Genomic DNA, 19,106 nt, shown 5'->3' with positions numbered 1-19,106 from the left:
AAAAAAATGGGAAAACTCTCCCAAAATCTCTCACTTTCTGATTCTCACACCTTATTACATTTGGCACTGTGGCTCGAATTAATATTACAGTGATGTGATTGGTTAAAATTTGATTTATTACCACCCATTTCAAAACAGTTTTCACACAGATGGACAAGAGCAAAGAGGCGGTTAGATCTTAGCAAATAGTGCGCTCAGGGGCTCATTAGATTTGGTTGCATCCATCTTAGTGTATATATAATACACACCCGAAAAGGGTTAAACATCTGTCCATATGCACACTTGAACACATTTTGCACTTACAGCCAGTGGTGTAGCTAGGTGACACGGCACCTGGAGCGAGGGCATGTTTCGCGCCCCTCCCCCCATTTGTAATAGGTGAGGCTCCTGCACAGTGAAAAGGGGGTGGGGCCTAACATTATACCACACGCCATAATGCTCATTGCACATTTTAGCGAACTTTGTAATACCAATTACACATAAAGCCACATGCTGTAATGCCAATTACACATAAGGCCACACATGATGCCCATTGCATAGTATATAACGAACTGTAATGCCCATTACATACTATATAACAAACCGTAATGCCCAATACACATTTGCCACATAAGTGCCACTTACCTACATGCTCGATGCCACGGGCTTCATATTCGATGCCAAGGGGCTTCATGCTCGTTGCCAAGGGGGACTGAAATTGCTCATTGCCAAGGGGGACTGAAATTGCTTGTTGCCAAGGGGGACTAGAATTGTTCATTGCCAAGGGGGACTAAAATTTGGGAACCACTGGCTTAACCAATTGCTTTACTTAAAATGTCAACAAAATAAATGCATTCATGCAGGTACATTGATGTTTCTGTGATGTGTGGTCACCGTTATAATGTTAAATAATGGCAGAGCAACATAAGTAAGGTTACATAACGTCCATAAGGGTGCTTCAGGCTAAATGTTACAAGTGCAACAGTGCTCGTCAGATGGAACACCTACAGGGCCCATAACTGAATCAGCTCCTGAATGCTCTAATATTTATTAATAGTATCAAATATTTTGCAAAGTTTTGAGCATAAAGTGGACACACGTTGGAATTAGGGGCATCACTGGGGTCAGTAACACCGGGTGCACTAAAAAGCCACTCCATAAAAATGCCTCTTAAATAATGCGCAACCAAAAAAGGTGTGGCCTCACGGATAGGGGGCATGATCTCACAGGCCGACCCCAGTTTTCTCACATTGTGGGTGAAGCTCTCTCAGAATGATCCGGTGAAACTTCTCAGCCAGAGCCAGTCCCTGGCCTCTGCACTCACAGACAATCGAGATGACACATTGCTATTTGCCAAGAGGAACAGATGGGGCGTGGCCTTGCGGGAGAGCTTTGGGTATAGGCCACGCCCCTTTCATTAGGCCACGCTCACAAAATTTGCGGCGCGCATATGAGTGTCCCTCCTGCCCCTGAATTAAAGTTGGGAGGTATGCCCAGGCCCAGGAAATATGTACGGCCCCCCACACCCCCTCGGGGCTCTGCATGTCACCCGGCACAGTGGTGAGCAGGGAGCGGGCAGGGGAGCAGGCAGGGCTAGCGGTGTAGGGAAGTGCAGGGCTGGCGGGTGAGCTGTAGGCTCCCTGCATGTCACCCGGCACAGCGGTTAGTGGGGAGCCGGGAGCGGACGGGGGAGCAGGCAGGGGTGGCGGTGCAGGGAAGTGCAGGGCTGGTGGGCGAGCTGGCAGGCACGGCTCCGGCGCCCTCTGATCTTCCGGTAACCGGAGCTCGTGCTCCGTCCTCGCTACGCCCCTGCTTACAGTTCTTAATGTTGAACACTGGAGGGAAGTGGCTTAAAAACTTAGGCTGAGAACAGTAAGGATGTACAACTATGTGTAACCTGATGGGTCCATTCGCAATCTAATCATAATCTATTATTATTGTTATTATTATCATTTATTTATATGGCGCCACAAGGGTTCCGCAGTGCCTGACAATACATAGATGAGCAAAAATAAGTGATTGACAGTACAAATACAAATTAGGACAAGTACATGGTAAATAGAAAAAACAGTTGCACTGTTGCTATTTTAACAGTCGCAAAGATATACAGTATTGTTAGAGAAGCACATGGGGAGAACGGGCCCTGCTCGTCTTACAATCTAAAGGTTCCGATGATTTTTTTCAGTGTGTGCAGTCAGTGTGTAACCCAGGACTGATGAAGCTGAAGTCCCTTTTTTTATATTTTGATACCACTTTAATGTGTGACATAAATAGACATGGTAATGCACAACAACAAATTTGTAGTCAACATATTTGTTTTGTCACGTTGCATTTGCAAATGTAATGCTGCAAATACTTAACATTGGGCTGGTATTAGGGAAGCCAATCCCGGGGCATTTTTTCAATCCCGGAATTCGGGATTGAAAAATGCCCGATCCCGGGATTGGCTTCCCTACTATTAAAAACCCACCTCGGCCGCCCCGCATATTTACTTACAGATGCGTGGTGCGGCCGGGTGGGTGGGCGAGATAGGGTGATGGAGCCCGGGCTGGTCCACTGGTGGCCCGGTGTGCCGGCAGGTCCGCTGCTGGGCGGGCGGGCTGGTCTGGGGACAGGACGGCTGGGCGGGCTGATCCGGGGACAGGATGGAGGCAGACAGCCTGTGCGGCCTGAGCAGCGTGACCTCTGACGTCGTCACGCTGCGCGGCATGCGCAGTCTAATCCCGAAATCCCGGGATTGGAAACTACAATCCCGGGATTGAAATCCCGGTGTTTTGGGGGCCAAATCACGGGATCCCGCGGATCCCGATCCCGGGATTGGCCACCCTAGCTGGTATATTAAGTTGGAAGCAGCAGAGATATCGACAGCACTATAGCAGCGATGTGAGGGGAGTTCCTGAGCGGTGACTTGGAGGTAACAGGGGCGTGGCTAAACAGTGGCATTGGGTGCTGGGCTTGCTTACAATGGGCCTAATTCAGCTCACTAATAGATAAATTGCAAATAGGATGGTTATGGAACAGCTGTGCATGTGCCGCATTCTCATTGCGAAAGCACGCACAAAAACAACGACTGAATATGCGAACAATAGCAGTCGCATTTGGACTGACAGGAAGTCAGCATTTTTGGGGCTGAAACATGGAGTTTTCATGGTGTGTTTGTAATAATATATGTGTGCCAAGGTTTTTTTGGGGTGGATATCTGACCTCAGCGATGACCACTTCCAGCCTGTTTCTTTTGCAGATTAGGGGAAGCCATAAGGTGCCCGTACACTTATCCAATTTGGGACAATTTTGTCCAACGGATCAGGCAGAGAACTCAGTCCTAAAGCGGATGTGTTTAAACATCCCCTCCATCCTGATGCGCTGTCCCATGCGCATTGGATTGGAGTGGGGAGGTTGGACGGCTGGGGTGTGGTATATTAGGCCGACAGTTGGGATTCCGACAGTCATTAGTCAGACGTCGGAATCCCGACTGCACAGCGTGGGGAGCGCAATGAAGCCCCTTGCGGGCATGGTGGCGAGCTGCGCTCGCCACCTATTTTATTCTCCCTCTATGGGGGTCGAGGGAGAAGTCGGGATTTCGACATCGGAGGAATGACTGTCGGAATCCCGACTGTCCGGGAGCCGTCCGGCACCCGGACGGCTGCACATTAAATTTATCGGATCAGACCGATTAGTTGCACATAGGGATGCCAATCCCGGGGCATTTTTTCAATCCCGGGATTCGGCTGCGCAGCGTGACCCTTGACCTCACGTGACGCTGCGCTGTGCAAAGCCGTACCACCGGGGGGGTCAGTAATAGCAGCTGGGCAGCACATATGAGCCACGTAAGGTGCTCAGCGCTGCCCGGCTTTTAAAGAATAAGTGAATTTTCCATAGCCGCAGTAATCCCGGAATCCCGGGATTAAGAGCTTCAATCCTGGGATTCAAATCCCGCCTATTTTAGGCCAAAATCCTGGGATCCCGGGATTGGCCTCCCTAGTTGCACATTGTGGGTGCATTTTAGCACCTGCAATAAGTTGGGTCCGATCCTAGGTGTGTGGGTCCGATCCTAGGTGGGAGGCTGCTGATTGGCTGAGAGAATTCTGATGTCATCAGCAGCCTCCTTCCCCCCTTTGCAGTGCCGAGTAATTCTGAACACTCGCAGACCAGCGAGCCGATCTGAATCACGCCCAATATCACAACCATTTTTAATGCCATATATGACTTTGTACTAAAACATCCTCCAATCACCATACAAGTCAGAACATAAAATCTTTCTAGCTAGAGTATGTAATGATAACATTGTCTAGTGAAAATGATTAAACTTGACAATAGCTGCGTTTATATTCCGGGACAGACAAATCATTGTGTATTTTTTAGTAAATTGCTGACTGGGTCAATATTCCAAATGGGGAGGGCATTCTCCTGAGAGATGGGGTGTTCCTTCTGTACCCATACAGTCCATTGTAGCCAATTACAGGTTTGATGGAAGATAAGAACATGCCGTGGCCTCTGACGTGTTCTGCAGAATGACCTGAGACATAAGAGAAACGATGGTGGTTACACAGAATAACCCGATCATATCAATAAGCGTGCATGCGGCAATAATCAATGATCACATAGATGTGCATTATTCATAGAGGAAGATGCACTGACCCTATGTCTGCTGTATACACTGTGCAGTGGTCCCAATGGCTACCAGGGATGTCGTGTTGTGGGGCCCAGTCTTTGGTCTCTTCAGAACCCCTACACACAGTGACACCAGCCCTCTTCCACCCTGATCATCGTACGGAGGCCACTGTTTCACAGACCCCACAAACTGTCTTTTTATTCAGATAACACTATTGAGTCTTACATTTGTACCACCTGGGCCTCCAGTGATTGGTGCTAGCTACATCCGAGGGGCGGAGTCTAACCTCAGACTCCAGCAAAGCATTAATGAGCTTTGTTGTGAGACCCAAGAACATTACACATAGGCCCTAATTCAGATCTGAATAGTGCAGGTGGGGCAGATGTAACAGGTGCAGAGAGAGAGTTAGATTTGGGTGGGGTGTGTTTAAACTGAAATCTAAATTGCAGTGTAAAAATAATGCAGCCAGAATTTACGCTGCACAGAAACAAAATAACTCCCCCAAATCTAACTCTCTATGCACATGTTACATCTGCCCCACCTGCAGTGCACATGGTTTTGCCCATTTTGAGAACAAATTTGTACTGCGATCAGATCTGAATAAGGGCCATAGTCCACATCCTGGAGCTGGAGCTGAGGAGACATCAGTGAATTGTGAGATATCAAGTGCCGTTACGGTTATAAAGACTATTCCACTGTACATTGTCAGACATCACTTTAAAAGTCATGTTCCCCACCTAAACCTTATCTTAGTAATAAATGCTACCTTATTTTGGCACATTTCTGATTTGATTATTGTCTGTCTATTAGGGAGTTGAATATTTGTCTCTCTGCTGTGGTGTGAAAGTGAATGTATATTGAGTGCTGCTAAAGTGAAGAACTGGGGCAAGAGCCTATCTTTCTGAGAAGCTGTGTACACACAGTGTGATTTCGGCTGTCGATCTAGCCCCCCCATGCCATCCCTCCCTTCTTGCCAGCCGATGCAGGCACCCGCTGATATCGATTTGATATCGGGGGCCACAGCATCTGTGGTAAATCATTTTCCATAACATCATAAACAAACAAAAATAAGTTTGGGTAACACGCAATAAACTACAGTACCTGCTCCACTGTTATTTCGGGTTAGCAAGTAAAGTGCGGCTGCACCTTTATACTGGAATCGGTCCGCAAATTCACCGTGGATTGATGTTCCTCCGTTTGACTAGAAGAACAAAGTGACTTACTGTTATTTGTCATGTAAAATAGCCATGTATATTGTTCTTTGTTACAGCAAGTTTCTTTAAGCAGACTCTATTAAATATGTCTGCCTGGTGTCCTTACGTGGGGTCTGCTCTCATTTATATTTTCTACAAAGAATCCCCCCACATAGCATATTCGCCAACAGAATTACACAGCTCAGTTAGGCCCAGATGTACTATGCTTGAAAAGTAATAAAATGGAGAGTGATAAAATACCAGCCAATCAGCTCCTATATGTCATGCCACATGAAAAATGACAGTTAGAAGCTGATTGGTTGGAGCTTTATCACTTGCCACTTTATCACTTTTAAAGGCTTAGTACATCTCGCTGAGTACCACATACCATTGTATGAAAATGTATTTATATAGAGCTTTCCTCTCCCAAGAATCAAATTTGCTTTACATACATGGTACATGGGGGGGTTATTCAGACCTGATTGTTTGACTGTGAATTTGTAGGCTGGGTGATTATCAATAGAGTGTGCATGCTTATGGCACGTAGTATGTATACGCGAGGCGATCCTGCTTATTTAATCACTAGCCGTCCTAAAGTTGATTGACATGAAACTGCTGTTTGGGGGTGGTAACCGGATGTTTTCTGGGTGTCCGGAATAATGCAGGTGTGCTTAGTACCACATTGGAGGGGAAGGCTTGTGACGTTAGCTTCTGTCGCAGCCGCTGAGTAAGTCCTGGACTATGCACAGACTGTAGGGGTTGGGTACAGGATCCTGAAAGTCTGCACACCGATGGTCAGAACACCGTCAGCAACATCCCTACGGTCAAAATCCGGACACTTTTTAGAAAGTAAGCTAACCCTACTCCTTAACCTTTCTGTAGCCCTCACTTCCCGCAACCTAAATCTCCCAGCAACCTAACCCTTACCTTCCCCTTCTACAGCCGGGTGTGGTATATTTTTCCGACAGTCGGGATTCCGACAGTCATTACCCAGACGTCGAAATCCCGACTGCACAGCGGGGGGAGCGCAATGAAGCCCCTTGGGGGCACGGTGGCGAGCTGCGCTCGCCACCTATTTTATTCTCCTTCTATGGGGGTCGTGGACCCCCACGAGGGAGCAGTCGGGATTCCGACGTTGGAGTAATGACTGTCGGAATCCCGACTGTTGGGTCGCCGTCCGGCACCCCTACAGCCCAACCCTCCCCGCCATACCTACGTTTTTGAATTCTGGCAGTTGGGATTCTCAGCGGTGTCAGGATTCTGACGCCAGTGTTCTGACCACCGGTATCTTGAACGTCGGGATTCCAACTACAGTACATCCAGTAGACAGACTCCAGCACACAAGTGACAAGAGACTTGCAAAACTGCAAACAGAACAGAGGTCACATTAAACACTTACCTGTCCTGTCCTCTTTAGCAGCGGTGGCACAGGCCTGTTCTTGAAATATCCGCTAACATGGCGGTCCTTCTGGGCATTGTAAGGTGGTATAACAGAGCCAAGTTTTGGTAAGGAGAAGCTGTAGTCCTTTGCAATACTTTCCGTTGCCACACAATCCAAAACAAATCTTTTCTCCTTTATCCGAAGTTCTGCTAAAGATGGGGAAGGTGCAAAACGACTTAAATAGCTTAATTCTATTTTCCTCTGAGAGCCTGCGGACGCCGCCATTGGAAAGTGAAATGTTCAATGCTGTGTATATGTCTCTGTCTTCTGGGTAAGCAGTGCACAGTGGTCATTTGAAGGCAGAGGGATGTGTTGCTATAGCCACACACAAACACAAGTACATGATTCTCAATTACACTTTGCTCTCTGTATAAGTTTCCTGAGCAACACACTCACACAGTGGATCTATTCAGCCAGCCTGTGACACCATGAGACAATGGGCCTAATTCAGTAAGAATCGCATATAATTAGCTGCTCTCAACAACTTAGAATATGCAATCCTTAAACAATGCAACTGTTGGTAGAGGCGGAAACTACTTCCTTCCTGATTTTCGATTGCATCAAACTGTGACCATTGGGCACATCATGGCACAGTCCTTGGACTGGCCACTCCCGGCAGATGCCTCTGTACACATCATACCTCCCAACTGTCCCGATTACATCCGAAAAGTCCCACTAATTGGAGACTGTCCCGCTGTCCCTCCTGCAGTTGACAGTGTCCCGTGGACAGGGGGGAAGCCGAATATCGGTGATCGGCGAACAGATGACATGCTCTCGGCACCTATTTAGTGCGGGGAGGGAGTCGAGGGCTGCTTAGCTGCTCAGGGAGTGCTGGGCGCGCCCACATATTGATGAAAAATGGTGGACACTGTGCTAGGCCATGCCCCCTCTGTTGGCTGACATGCCCACCTCACTATAAGCCCCACCTCCTTATCAGGCTGCTCACGCCTAGGGCGCTGCAAATCACAATTCCCAAGAGACCCAAGTTGGGAGGTATGCAGATCAGCGTACTGGTTTGTCCGATTCTTTAAGATTTTAAATTTGTAATCCCCTGACTTTAGAACACCAATATCAGAGACATATGGACTATGGGGTTGGTGGCCAGAGTAGCGGGAAGCACCCAAGAATGGTAGGTGAAGACAGCTTTGATGCGTGACGCTAATCACGCTACAATGCGGCGTGACATAATAATTTACATTGCCAGTGTTTCCGGGGAGGGGGGGGGAGAACAAGAAAGCTGATCCAGACTTCCGGCGGGTCTGCAAATGCAGAGTGACCGGGAGCTGTTGCACGGCAGGACAGTGGTGCAAGTAGAAATTTTTGCTCAGTGGTACTGATAGTGAGCACCGCAGATGTGCTCCAAAAATGGGTGTGGTCATGTGTCATCGGGGGGTGTGGGCACACAAACTAGGGGAGTGGCTACATGATAATAGGGGCATGGCAGGTTATGCCACACCGTAATGCTTATTACGCATGATGCCACTCCCCGTAATGCGCCCATTACATATGCCACACACTGTAATTACAGATTTTGACACATGCTGTAATGCCCATTACACATTATGCCACACACCAATAATGCCCATTACACATTATGCCACAACCGTAATGCCCATAGGCGTGTGCAGCACATTTTATTAGGGGGTGCACCGTCAAAGGGGTGTGCCTAGCACCACCTATTTGGCATGTCTAACACCGCCCATTGGGTGTGTCTCACACCACCAATCAGGCGTGTCTACCATCCTCTATTGGCACTCGATACAATATAAAACGTCTCTCTCAGCGACACCATAATCTCCTGCCTATTTCAGTTTTAATCTTATAATTACTCTGTGTAATAGTACAGGCAAATAAAGTCACAAACCTATATCGATGACGCAGCTATGTAGTGATATGACAATGGTCTATTGCAATTAACAATGAAAAACACACATAATTGATTGGTGCTTCTTTTAATGGAATACAGTTCTAAAAAGCAAAGTCTTTGATAAAAGGTATTGCTGGTATTGCTAGAGGCAGGGAGGTGTTCATAAGGGTGGGCACAGCATTAGGGGTGCACCCTAACACTCAATGTGCGCACACCTATGGTAATGCCTATTACACATTATGCCCCACACTGTAATGCCTATTACACATTTTGCCCCACACTGTAATGCCTATTACACATTTTGCCACCCACCATAGTGCCTATGGGCCTTATTCTGATCGGTGCGGCCCGATCAGAATATGCGGCCGCGACCGTGCAGGCGAATCCCCGCCTTCCATACGGATCGCCACCTCCCGTCCGTACGCGGATATGTGGCGATCCGCATGAAATTGGACGGGGATACGCCTCCTCCGTCTTGGGAGCAGCCCCTGCATTCGATGGTCGCCGAACATCGAATGCAGGGCCGCACGCTCCACCAGGTCCCGCAACACAAGACCACACGGACACTTGTCCGTGTGAAATCTTGTATGGGGGCGGGCAGCTGACATCCGGCGATGTCAGATGCCCGTACCCACGCGTCACGGCCTCATTACCATGCATACGCCCCGCGTTTGCATGGGAACGCCCATGAAACGCGGGGCGTATGCATAGGGTAATGAGGATAAGTAGCCCCTCACGCCCCTCTACGCCCCCTGTGCGGCGTATAAAGAATCCATGCGGCGAAATCGCCTGCACATGCGCAGAGTGACCTCTGCACATGCGCAGACAATAAACATCGGCGGCCCGTACGCAAGCGGGAATATCCGCACCGATCAGAATAAGGGCCTATTTCACATTATGCCCCACACCATGCCTGTTACACATTATGCCCCACATGGTAATACCCCATGCGCATAATGCCCCCTGCAATGCCGCTTACATGCTTGACACCTGCAGTACTGCTAATACCTAAAGCTCCCTTTAGTGCCTCAGACCTAATGCCCCCTGCAGTACCTCAGACATAATACCCCCTGTAGTTCATCACTGACACTCACCGCCCAGGGCATCCTTCTCGGCAGGTCACTGAGAGAGGAGAGCAGATTGCAGGCTTCTTTTACGCCTCCAGCTGCTATTTCAAATATGGCACCAGCTCGTGAGCCAATTGGAGCTCGTGGCCCGGCCCGGCACTGCGGCTGCCGGTATGTGAGCTCTAGTTGGCTCATGAGCAGCTGCCGCAATTCAAATGGCAGAGGGCTGCTGGAGAGTTTGGAGAAGCCAATGCTCCTCGGATGAGTTGGCCGGTGCACCCCCAGACCACCCTCCAGTTTTGCCTATGCCTGCTACATATCCTGACATAGAAGATTAATCATGATTATGCTTTTGCTGCTGTAATAGCAGGTGGCAGTATAATTATTATACATCTTAGAGCTGAGCCTCCTATTTATTATCTTGTCTCTCTTCCTGAATTATAATCACTCCAGCCACGGTCTCCATTCCTTTCAATGGATCCTCATGGATTTGATTGATATGATAAATAATTCAGTTCAGGATTTTTATGCACAGCAAAACACAGCGGAAGATTATAGAATCATTACTAAAAAAAAACAAAATACAGCTGTACCCAGACATCTTCCAACATGACCGTCACTAATATTACTGGAGAGTATTTACAACCCAATGTAGAAAAGGTTCTCCTGTCATTTAATTACATACAATTGTTATAGCTTTAAGCCATGTACAACCCAAAATAAATAGCTTTATTGATTGTGAAATAAATAATTTATTTAATTTGCATATTTAATGAGATGTGAATTTGCAGCAAAAAAAAGTGCGATATGGTGCAATTTTTTTTATTTGAAAATGTGCGATTTTGTGTTAAGAAAAATGGAAAAAAATAGTGTGGGGTCCCCCCTCCTGAACATAACCAGCCCCGTGCTCATTGAACCAGACCTGGTTCCAAAAATATGGGGGACAAAAAGCGTAGGTGTCTGCCATATTTCTGAAACTAGCCCCGGAATCTTGGATCGGTCCTGGTTCCAAAACTAAAAGGGACAAAAAAACTGGGGGTATTTTGAACCAGCACCGGGCTCCAACAACCCACAGTGTCATGCCACAGCCGGGGGACAATTTTTACATAAGGTCCCCCGGCCTATTGGCATGCGCACATTGAGTGCTAGGGGTACACAGGCATCCCCTAATGCTGTGCCCAGCCTTATGCACACCTTCCTGCCACTAGCAATACCAGCAATACCATTTACTAAAGACTTTTGCTTTTTAGAACTGTATTTCATTTAAAGAAGCGCCCATCAATCAATTAGGTGTGTTTGCATTGTTAACTGTACTAGACCATTGTCATATCACTACATACCTGTATGTATGTTTTGGACTTTATTTGCATGTACTGTTACATAGAGTAAATAGAATATTAAAACTGAAATAGGCAGGAGATTAGGGTGTGACTAAGAGACGTTTTATATTGTAACTAGTGCTAATAGATGATGGCAGACATGCCTGATTGGCGGTGTTAGACACACCCAGTTGGCAGTGTTAGACATACCCATACCCAGGTAAAATCCACCACTGTTCCCTGCCTAAGTGAACCCAGATGCAATCTGTGAGACTGCACTGGCTTCACTGTGATTGGCAGTGACTTCTTATTGGAAGTCCGACCTGCCAGTCACCCAAGGCAGTCCCATTGGGAGGTGTTCCATCCCTCCAGAATGCCTCTACAGTTTGTTTAATCACTGTTGTTTACAATTGTAAAGCGCAACGGAACTTGCTGCGCTATACAAGAAACTGTAAATAAATAAATAAGGTTGTGGGGGGCACCAGTCCGAGCTATTACTACATAAACTGCATTGGCCACAAGAGGGAGCCAGAGAGCTGCAGAATTCATATATTCCTTTTTACTAGCGCTTTGCTTCCAAACTAGTAAATGCATTTTACTTTTATGTAAATGGTCAATAATGGGTTTCTTTACGAAGTTAGGAGTTCAATTGAAGATGGGATGTTGCTATGGGAAACCAATCAGATTATATCTATTATCTTCTAGAAGGTGCTAAATAAATAATAAGTAGATTCTGATTGTTCAATAGAACTCCCATCTTAGTAAATAAACCCTTAAGGGACAACCATAAAAAAAAATCAAAAAAAATCTGACTGATAGTGAAAAGTAAATGATTTGCTTGTACTAATAAACTTCAAACATCTTGTGTGTAACATTGGCTTATTGTAGTTGTATTCTAAAGAGTACATTCATACCACTTTCACACTGCCTAAACGTTTTAAAAAACGGTATTTTAAAACGGTATAAAAAACGGGTCTGAGTATTGACATTGCAGTAGATTACCGTTTTAAATACCATTTAAATACCATTCACATCAGTCAACCCGTTTTAATCCCCTCAACACGTTTCAAGGCAGAATGCAGGCGACAGCCTATCACAGGTCTGTAATCTGGTGGAGTGAACTAAAGGATCCATCGGGCAGTGGCGTAACTATAGCACCGCAGCCCCCGCAACTGCGGGGGGGGGCGCTGTGCATGTGCGGGCACCGGGGGCTGCAGTGCTATAGTTACACCCCGCCGCAATCTTTACCTTTCTTCAGTACGCGCTGGTCCCGGCTCCCTTCTTCTGCTATGAGGACCACCACAAAATGTCCGCCCCCATTTAGCAGACAGTTCTCTGAAACTGTCTGCTGTATGGGGGCAGACATTTTGTGGTGGTCCTCATAGCAGAAGAAGGGAACCGGGACCAGCGTGTACTGAACGTAGGTAAGACTGCGGGGGATGGGGGGGTTTGCATGGGCGTCGGGGTGGGGGATGGTGCGGCGGGGTGGGCGAGCGTGCGGCTGGGTGCGCGGGCGGGCGTGCGGCTGGGTGTGCGGGCAGGCGTGCGGCTGGGTGGGTGCCCTCCCTTTAACGGCAGGGGGGGGGGGGCAAAACCTAGTTACGCCACTGCCATAGGGGTATTCACCCCGACACTGTACACTGATGGTCTCTGATCCCCTGGACTGAGTATCTAATTCTTGGCTTATATCCCACATACAGGAGACCCAAGCACCTCCGGGAGTGGTAATTATGTACAACTGAGCAATATTAACAAAAAAGCCAACTAATGCTGTTTAGGCTTCTATCAGCTTATTGAAACCTACTTCCACTACTAAGACTAACCACTCTCTGGGAACTTCTAAGCGAATTGTCATCTCTCGCTGGGCCAAGTTTATTACAGTTGATCTTCACAATCTAGTGAAGTGTGGAATAACCATTTTTATTTGGGTCTAAGCATTTGGTCTTACAATATTGCGCTATAATATTACTTGTGTTTTTATGTACCGCTGACCGGCCGGTTATTAGCTGGTTCCTAATATAAGGAGTTTTTTTGTGTGATTATTTATTTATTCTTATATATCTTTTATTGTTGTTTGTCTGTCTCATTTTTATGAATTCAATTGCAACATTTTTTAGTTAATATTGTGTCAGCTTACACTGGTTATATTGCAGCATTACTAGCGCTGTCTCCAATTTTCTATTGGTCTGTTTAGGTCTGTAATCTGTTGTTTTTACTAAATACCGTTTCAGAGCCATTCTCACTGCATAAAAAACGGCTCTGAAACGTGTAGGACTCTGCTTTTTAAATGTTTTGAAATACCGGTTATCTTTAACCGGTAAATCAACTCTGGCACTTTCCCACTGCAGCCTTAAACGTGTTGAAATGGGGAAAAAACGGCAATATACCTTTTTACAAGTACGGTGTGAAAGGGGTATTACTATGCCAGTTTGTCAATGCTGTTGATTATCAGCAGCACTGACCAATAATTCCAAAATGGCAAATGGTATAGAACAGGCATGTCCAAACTGTGGCCCTTTAGCTGTTGTGAAACTACAAGTCCCATCATGCCTTGCCATAGTTAGCAAAACTGTGGCAAGGCATGATGGGACCTGTAGTTTCACAACAGCTGGAGGGCCATAGTTTGGACATGCCTAGTATAGATGCTAAACAAGCCTGGCATTGATTCCTGTTCCTATTCGGTTGTCGTCAGCTTTGTCAAAACAGACAATTCAGCCATGGCCAAAAGTTTTGACAATGACACACATATTAATTTTCACAGTCTGCTGCATCAGTTTTTAATTATTATGGCAATTTGCAAATACTGCAGAATGTGAGGAAGAGTGATCAGGTGATTTGAAATTAATTGCAAAGGGCCTTTTTGCCATGATAAAAGAACTTAGGACAGGGTTGCCTACCTGACCCCCTCCTTCAGGGAGAAAATGCTCTGTCCCTGGTGACGTATGATTGCCATCACCTGTGAAGATCTAGGTAATTGATAAGAAAGGTGTCACCACAGGTGATGGCAATCATACATTACCAGGGAAATCCAGGAACAGAGCATTTTCTCCCTGAAGGACAGGGTCAGGTAGGCAACCCTGACTTAGGAGCAGGGGCGTAACTAGATATTCGTAGGCCCAGTAGCAAAAGTATGTGAGGGCCCCCTATTTAGCAACTGATGGTGATAATTGTATGTAAAACATATTACTTAGAGTAGACAGTAAAGATAGCAGCTCCACCCCTTGCACCTATGGTAGTTACATCCTTGCTTAGGAGCCTACCTGCTTGGTGAGCATCGATTTTGGCCAAGTTTTTGATGGTGGGGGGCGTTTTACATTCCATTATGGATAGGCAGGGGGTGGTTTCTGGGGTCCATCCAGCATTGTATGGTCATGCCCACAAAAAGGGGGCTCGGCCATAGAAACGCGGCCATGCCTGCCCAAGACGGACAGCTGACATCACATGACATCGCATGCGATGTGTAATCGTATGCATTCGCTCGCATTGTGTCTTTTTGTTGGTGGTGGGGGTGGGGGGGGCATGAGTTCCATTGGGCGGCTTTACGTGCTCACTAGGCAGCCTCAATCGCAAAAAACAACATTTCCACTGCATTTCAGCCCTGACACAAAAGGACCAGCTGACATCGTGTCCGTGATTCTCTCGTTAACACAGGTGAGAGTGTTTGACGAGGACAAGGCTAGAGATGAAGCTGGATACACACCTACAGATTTATCTGTTCAATCTATCTTGTAGAAACAAAAACATGGAAATTTATGGGGAAAAAAGGCCAATCAAAAATTTGCTCCCAAACGCTTGAAAACAGACAATGGTCAGCTAGACAGATTGGTTAACTCAATCTGATGTTTCTTTCACTTAGCGACGCTTAGGATCCAGTCTTTAACCCTTTGAGCGCGGACATCTCTGCGAGAGGTGCACAAAATATCCGCTAAAAATGCCAGCGTTTCTTACATTTGTTATATAAAGTCAAATAAAAAACGTTTTGTAAAAAAAAAAGATAGTTCTTATATAAGGTAAACATGGCAGGTCACTATGATGTTTGCTTGGCAATTTTCAAACCAGGGGCGAAATGTAATAGGGTGCGATTTTTTAGACTAAAAAAAAATCGCACCAAATCGCACCTTTAAAAATCGCATTTTTTGCCGCGAATTCGCATATGTAATGAGATGCGAATTAGCGGCAAAAAAATGCGATTTGCCGCGATTTGCCGCGATTTTTAGTCATGAAAATGTGCGCATTTTCAGTCATGAAAATGTGCGCATTTTTATAAATGCGCTTTTGTGCAAAAAAAAAAAAGTAAAAAAAAAAACGGCGTGGGGTCCCCCCTCCTAAGCATAACCAGCCCCGGGCTCATTGAGCCGGACCTGGTTCCAAAAATACGGGGGAACAAAAAGCATAGGGGTCCCCCGTATTTTGAAACCAGCACCGGGCTCCAACAGCCCGCGGTGTCATGCCACAGCCGGGGGACACTTTTTATACAAGGTCCCCCGGCCAAAACATGAGCACCGTGGCTGGTCAGCCTTGGACGGGGTACCTGGAGGAGTGGGGACCCCCCCAATAAAGGGGTCCCCCCCCCCAGGCTTCACCCGTCCAGGGCTGAAGCCCGGGGCTGTCACCGGCGTCCGTGGCCAGTGGACGCCGGCCTGATAGGGTTAAATCCATCATACATATCATTACATTGCTTTTTACCGGCGAACTACAAGTGCCAGCAGACCTCCCCCGCATGCTGGGACTTGGAGAACCACAAGTCCCAGCATGCAGGGCATTAATGGGCCCGCTGGGACTTGTAGTCCACCTGTAAAAAGAATGTTTATAAAAAACACACACACAGAGAAGTACAAGTTTATTACACACACACACCTCAATTTTACACCAGCATACTTACCATTCCTGGATCCAGCGCTGGTCTGGCTGCTTTACAGCCGGCTCCCCCCGCACTGACAGGCAGCGGGGAGAACCGCTTTCTCCGTTGCCTGTCACCGGCTTTCTCCGTAGCTTCTGTAGCTCTGTCCCAGTGCTACAGAGGCTGAGAGCGTGATTGGCTGAGCTACAGTATGCGTCTCCATGGAGACGCATAGCTCAGTCCTGATTGGCTGAGCTATGCGTCTCCATGGAGACGCATACTGTAGCTCAGCCAATCACGCTCTCAGCCTCTGTAGCACTGGGACAGAGCTACAGAAGCTACGGAGAAAGCCGGTGACAGGCAACGGAGAAAGCGGTTCTCCCCGCTGCCTGTCAGTGCGGGGGGAGCCGGCTGTAAAGCAGCCAGACCAGCGCTGGATCCAGGAATGGTAAGTATGCTGGTGTAAAATTGAGGTGTGTGTGTGTAATAAACTTGTACTTCTCTGTGTGTGTGTTTTTTATAAACATTCTTTTTACAGGTGGACTACAAGTCCCAGCGGGCCCATTAATGCCCTGCATGCTGGGACTTGTGGTTCTCCAAGTCCCAGCATGCGGGGGAGGTCTGCTGGCACTTGTAGTTCGCCGGTAAAAAGCAATGTAATGATATGTATGATGGATTTAACCCTATCAGGCCGGCGTCCACTGGCCACGGACGCCGGTGACAGCCCCGGGCTTCAGCCCTGGACGGGTGAAGCCTGGGGGGGGGGGGCCCCTTTATTGGGGGGGTCCCCACTCCTCCAGGTACCCCGTCCAAGGCTGACCAGCCACGGTGCTCATGTTTTGGCCGGGGGACCTTGTATAAAAAGTGTCCCCCGGCTGTGGCATGACACCGCGGGCTGTTGGAGCCCGGTGCTGGTTTCAAAATACGGGGGACCCCCAGATTTTTTGTCCCCCGTATTTTTGGAACCAGGACCGGTCCAAGAGTCCGGGGCTGGTTTCAGAAATACGGGGGACCCCTATGCTTTTTGTTCCCCCGTATTTTTGGAACCAGGTCCGGCTCAATGAGCCCGGGGCTGGTTATGCTTAGGAGGGGGGACCCCACGCCGTTTTTTTTTTTATAAAAACACTTTTACACATTTTTATTAACAGAACCATGCACAGATCTCAATGATCTGTGCATGGTTCTGTCAAATTCGCCTGTCAGAACCTGGTCTATTTTTTTTGCGATTTTTGGTAACATTGACCAAAAATCGCACCCTATTACATTTGCGAGTTGTATACTTTATAATGGGAAAACATCTGGATGCGAATTGAAATGTGACTAAAAATCGCACTTCTAAAAGTGCGATTTCGCGGTAAAAAGTGCGATTTTTTACCGCGATTTTCAACCTATTAAATGTGCGATTTTCGGAAAATGTGCGATTTCGGCCGTTTTTGACCAAAAATCGCACATGTCTAAAAAATCCCACTCTATTACATTTCGCCCCTACTGTATTTTGAAAAATTCCTTTGGCACTCAGTGTTAAGACTGCTGCAGCTCATAAAACATCCACAAGAGGGTGCAGTATAACAAAGTAAGTGACCCGCGGGTACAGCGACCAGCAGTTGGAAAGGCAAAAACATTACTATAATCTGAAAAGAAGCTTTCACACGTTAATAGGGTTATTGTATAACGGCACATTAGTGTTCTTGAGTATGTAGTGGCTGCTTTCTATGACATAATTAAAGGTACAATAAATACTATACAAACTTGTGTTGTATTTTTTTTTTAGAAATGCATAAATTGTTTTTGCTACAGGTGCAGATGCTCTATGGAAAGTGCTGCATTTACTAATGTGTTTGACTTGGACAGAGCTCTGTGTCACTTTGCTGATCTCGGGGCTAAATAAACCAGACAGTTCACCATTTGCTGCAGTTTATCTCCTAAATAAACTTCAACATTCTTATATCTGTATCTGGGACACAGAGATACAAATCATATTGTTCAACTTTCAATGAACTGCTGAAACTAGCATAACAAATGAGGGGGTAAATGTAATAGGGTGCGAATTTGTAAAAGCTGCGATTTTTCAGTCCAACTATTGGCATATCGAAGATTTTCCACAAATCTCACATGTGCAATTTTCTGTAAAAAAAAAAAATGTTTTTCTTGACCGAAAAATTGCACTAAAATCCTTTCCAGATGTTTTCTCATTGAAAACATCATGTTTAGCAAATGCAATAGGGTGCTAAAATGATGAAAAAAAAACGCACAACAATAGACCTGCTTCTGGTATATGAATTTGACAGCGCAGATGAGTGAGATGTTTCCATCTGTAAAAGTGTGTAAAAGTTAATAATATTTTTTTAAAAAAACACCGTGGAGTCCCCACCCAGGAGCATAACCACCCCCCATGCTCTTTGAGACGATCCTGATTTTAGAAGTACAGGGCAAAAAAAAGAGTAGGGGCCCCCCATATTTTTAAAACCAGAACCGGGCTCTTGGACTAGTCCTGGTTCCAAAATAATGGGGGTGTAGGGCTCGGACATTTTTTGGAAACACCATTACTGCCTCACAGCGCTGAGGTCACGGGTTCGATTCGCACTATGGCCCTAACTGTGCAGAGTTTGTATATTCTCCCTGTACTTGCGTGGGTTTCCTCCGGGTATTCCGGTTTCCTCCCACAATCCAAAAATATACTGGTAGGTTAATTGGCTCCCAACCAAATTAACCCTAGAATGTCTGTGTGCGTGTATATGTGGTAGGGAATATAGATTGTAAGCTCCACTGGGGCAGGGACTGATGTGAA

At 46.7% G+C, this 19,106-nt stretch overlaps 1 protein-coding gene across 1 annotated transcript; it reads right to left on the bottom strand.

The window, feature by feature from the left end:
• Nucleotides 1-1,653: 1,653 nt before the first annotated feature.
• SPMAP1 (sperm microtubule associated protein 1) lies at nucleotides 1,654-7,616 on the bottom strand. The gene is made up of 3 exons (XM_083189283.1): nucleotides 7,184-7,616; nucleotides 5,693-5,792; nucleotides 1,654-4,495 (listed from the first exon to the last, which is right to left on the bottom strand). The coding sequence occupies exons 1-3, from the start codon at nucleotides 7,448-7,450 to the stop codon at nucleotides 4,338-4,340; spliced, it is 525 nt and encodes a 174-aa protein (XP_083045409.1). The 5' UTR covers nucleotides 7,451-7,616; the 3' UTR covers nucleotides 1,654-4,337.
• Nucleotides 7,617-19,106: the final 11,490 nt, after the last annotated feature.

Source organism: Crinia signifera, chromosome 5 (genome assembly GCF_055691185.1).
Source record: "Crinia signifera chromosome 5, ASM5569118v1, whole genome shotgun sequence".
Classification (NCBI taxonomy): Eukaryota; Metazoa; Chordata; class Amphibia; order Anura; family Myobatrachidae; genus Crinia; species Crinia signifera.
This window is presented reverse-complemented; position numbering and strand designations above follow the sequence as displayed.

What these genes read in the sequence shown, in the direction of transcription:
- SPMAP1 (XM_083189283.1), bottom strand. Translation starts at nt 7,450, where the DNA reads ATGGCGGCGTCCGCAGGCTCTCAGAGGAAAATAGAATTAAGCTATTTA. An exon ending in TGCTAAAGAGGACAGGACAG is followed by an intron (nt 5,793 to 7,183) that starts GTAAGTGTTTAA and finishes TTGTTCTTCTAG; the next exon opens with TCAAACGGAGGAACATCAAT. An exon ending in CCGAAATAACAGTGGAGCAG is followed by an intron (nt 4,496 to 5,692) that starts GTACTGTAGTTT and finishes CTTATGTCTCAG; the next exon opens with GTCATTCTGCAGAACACGTC.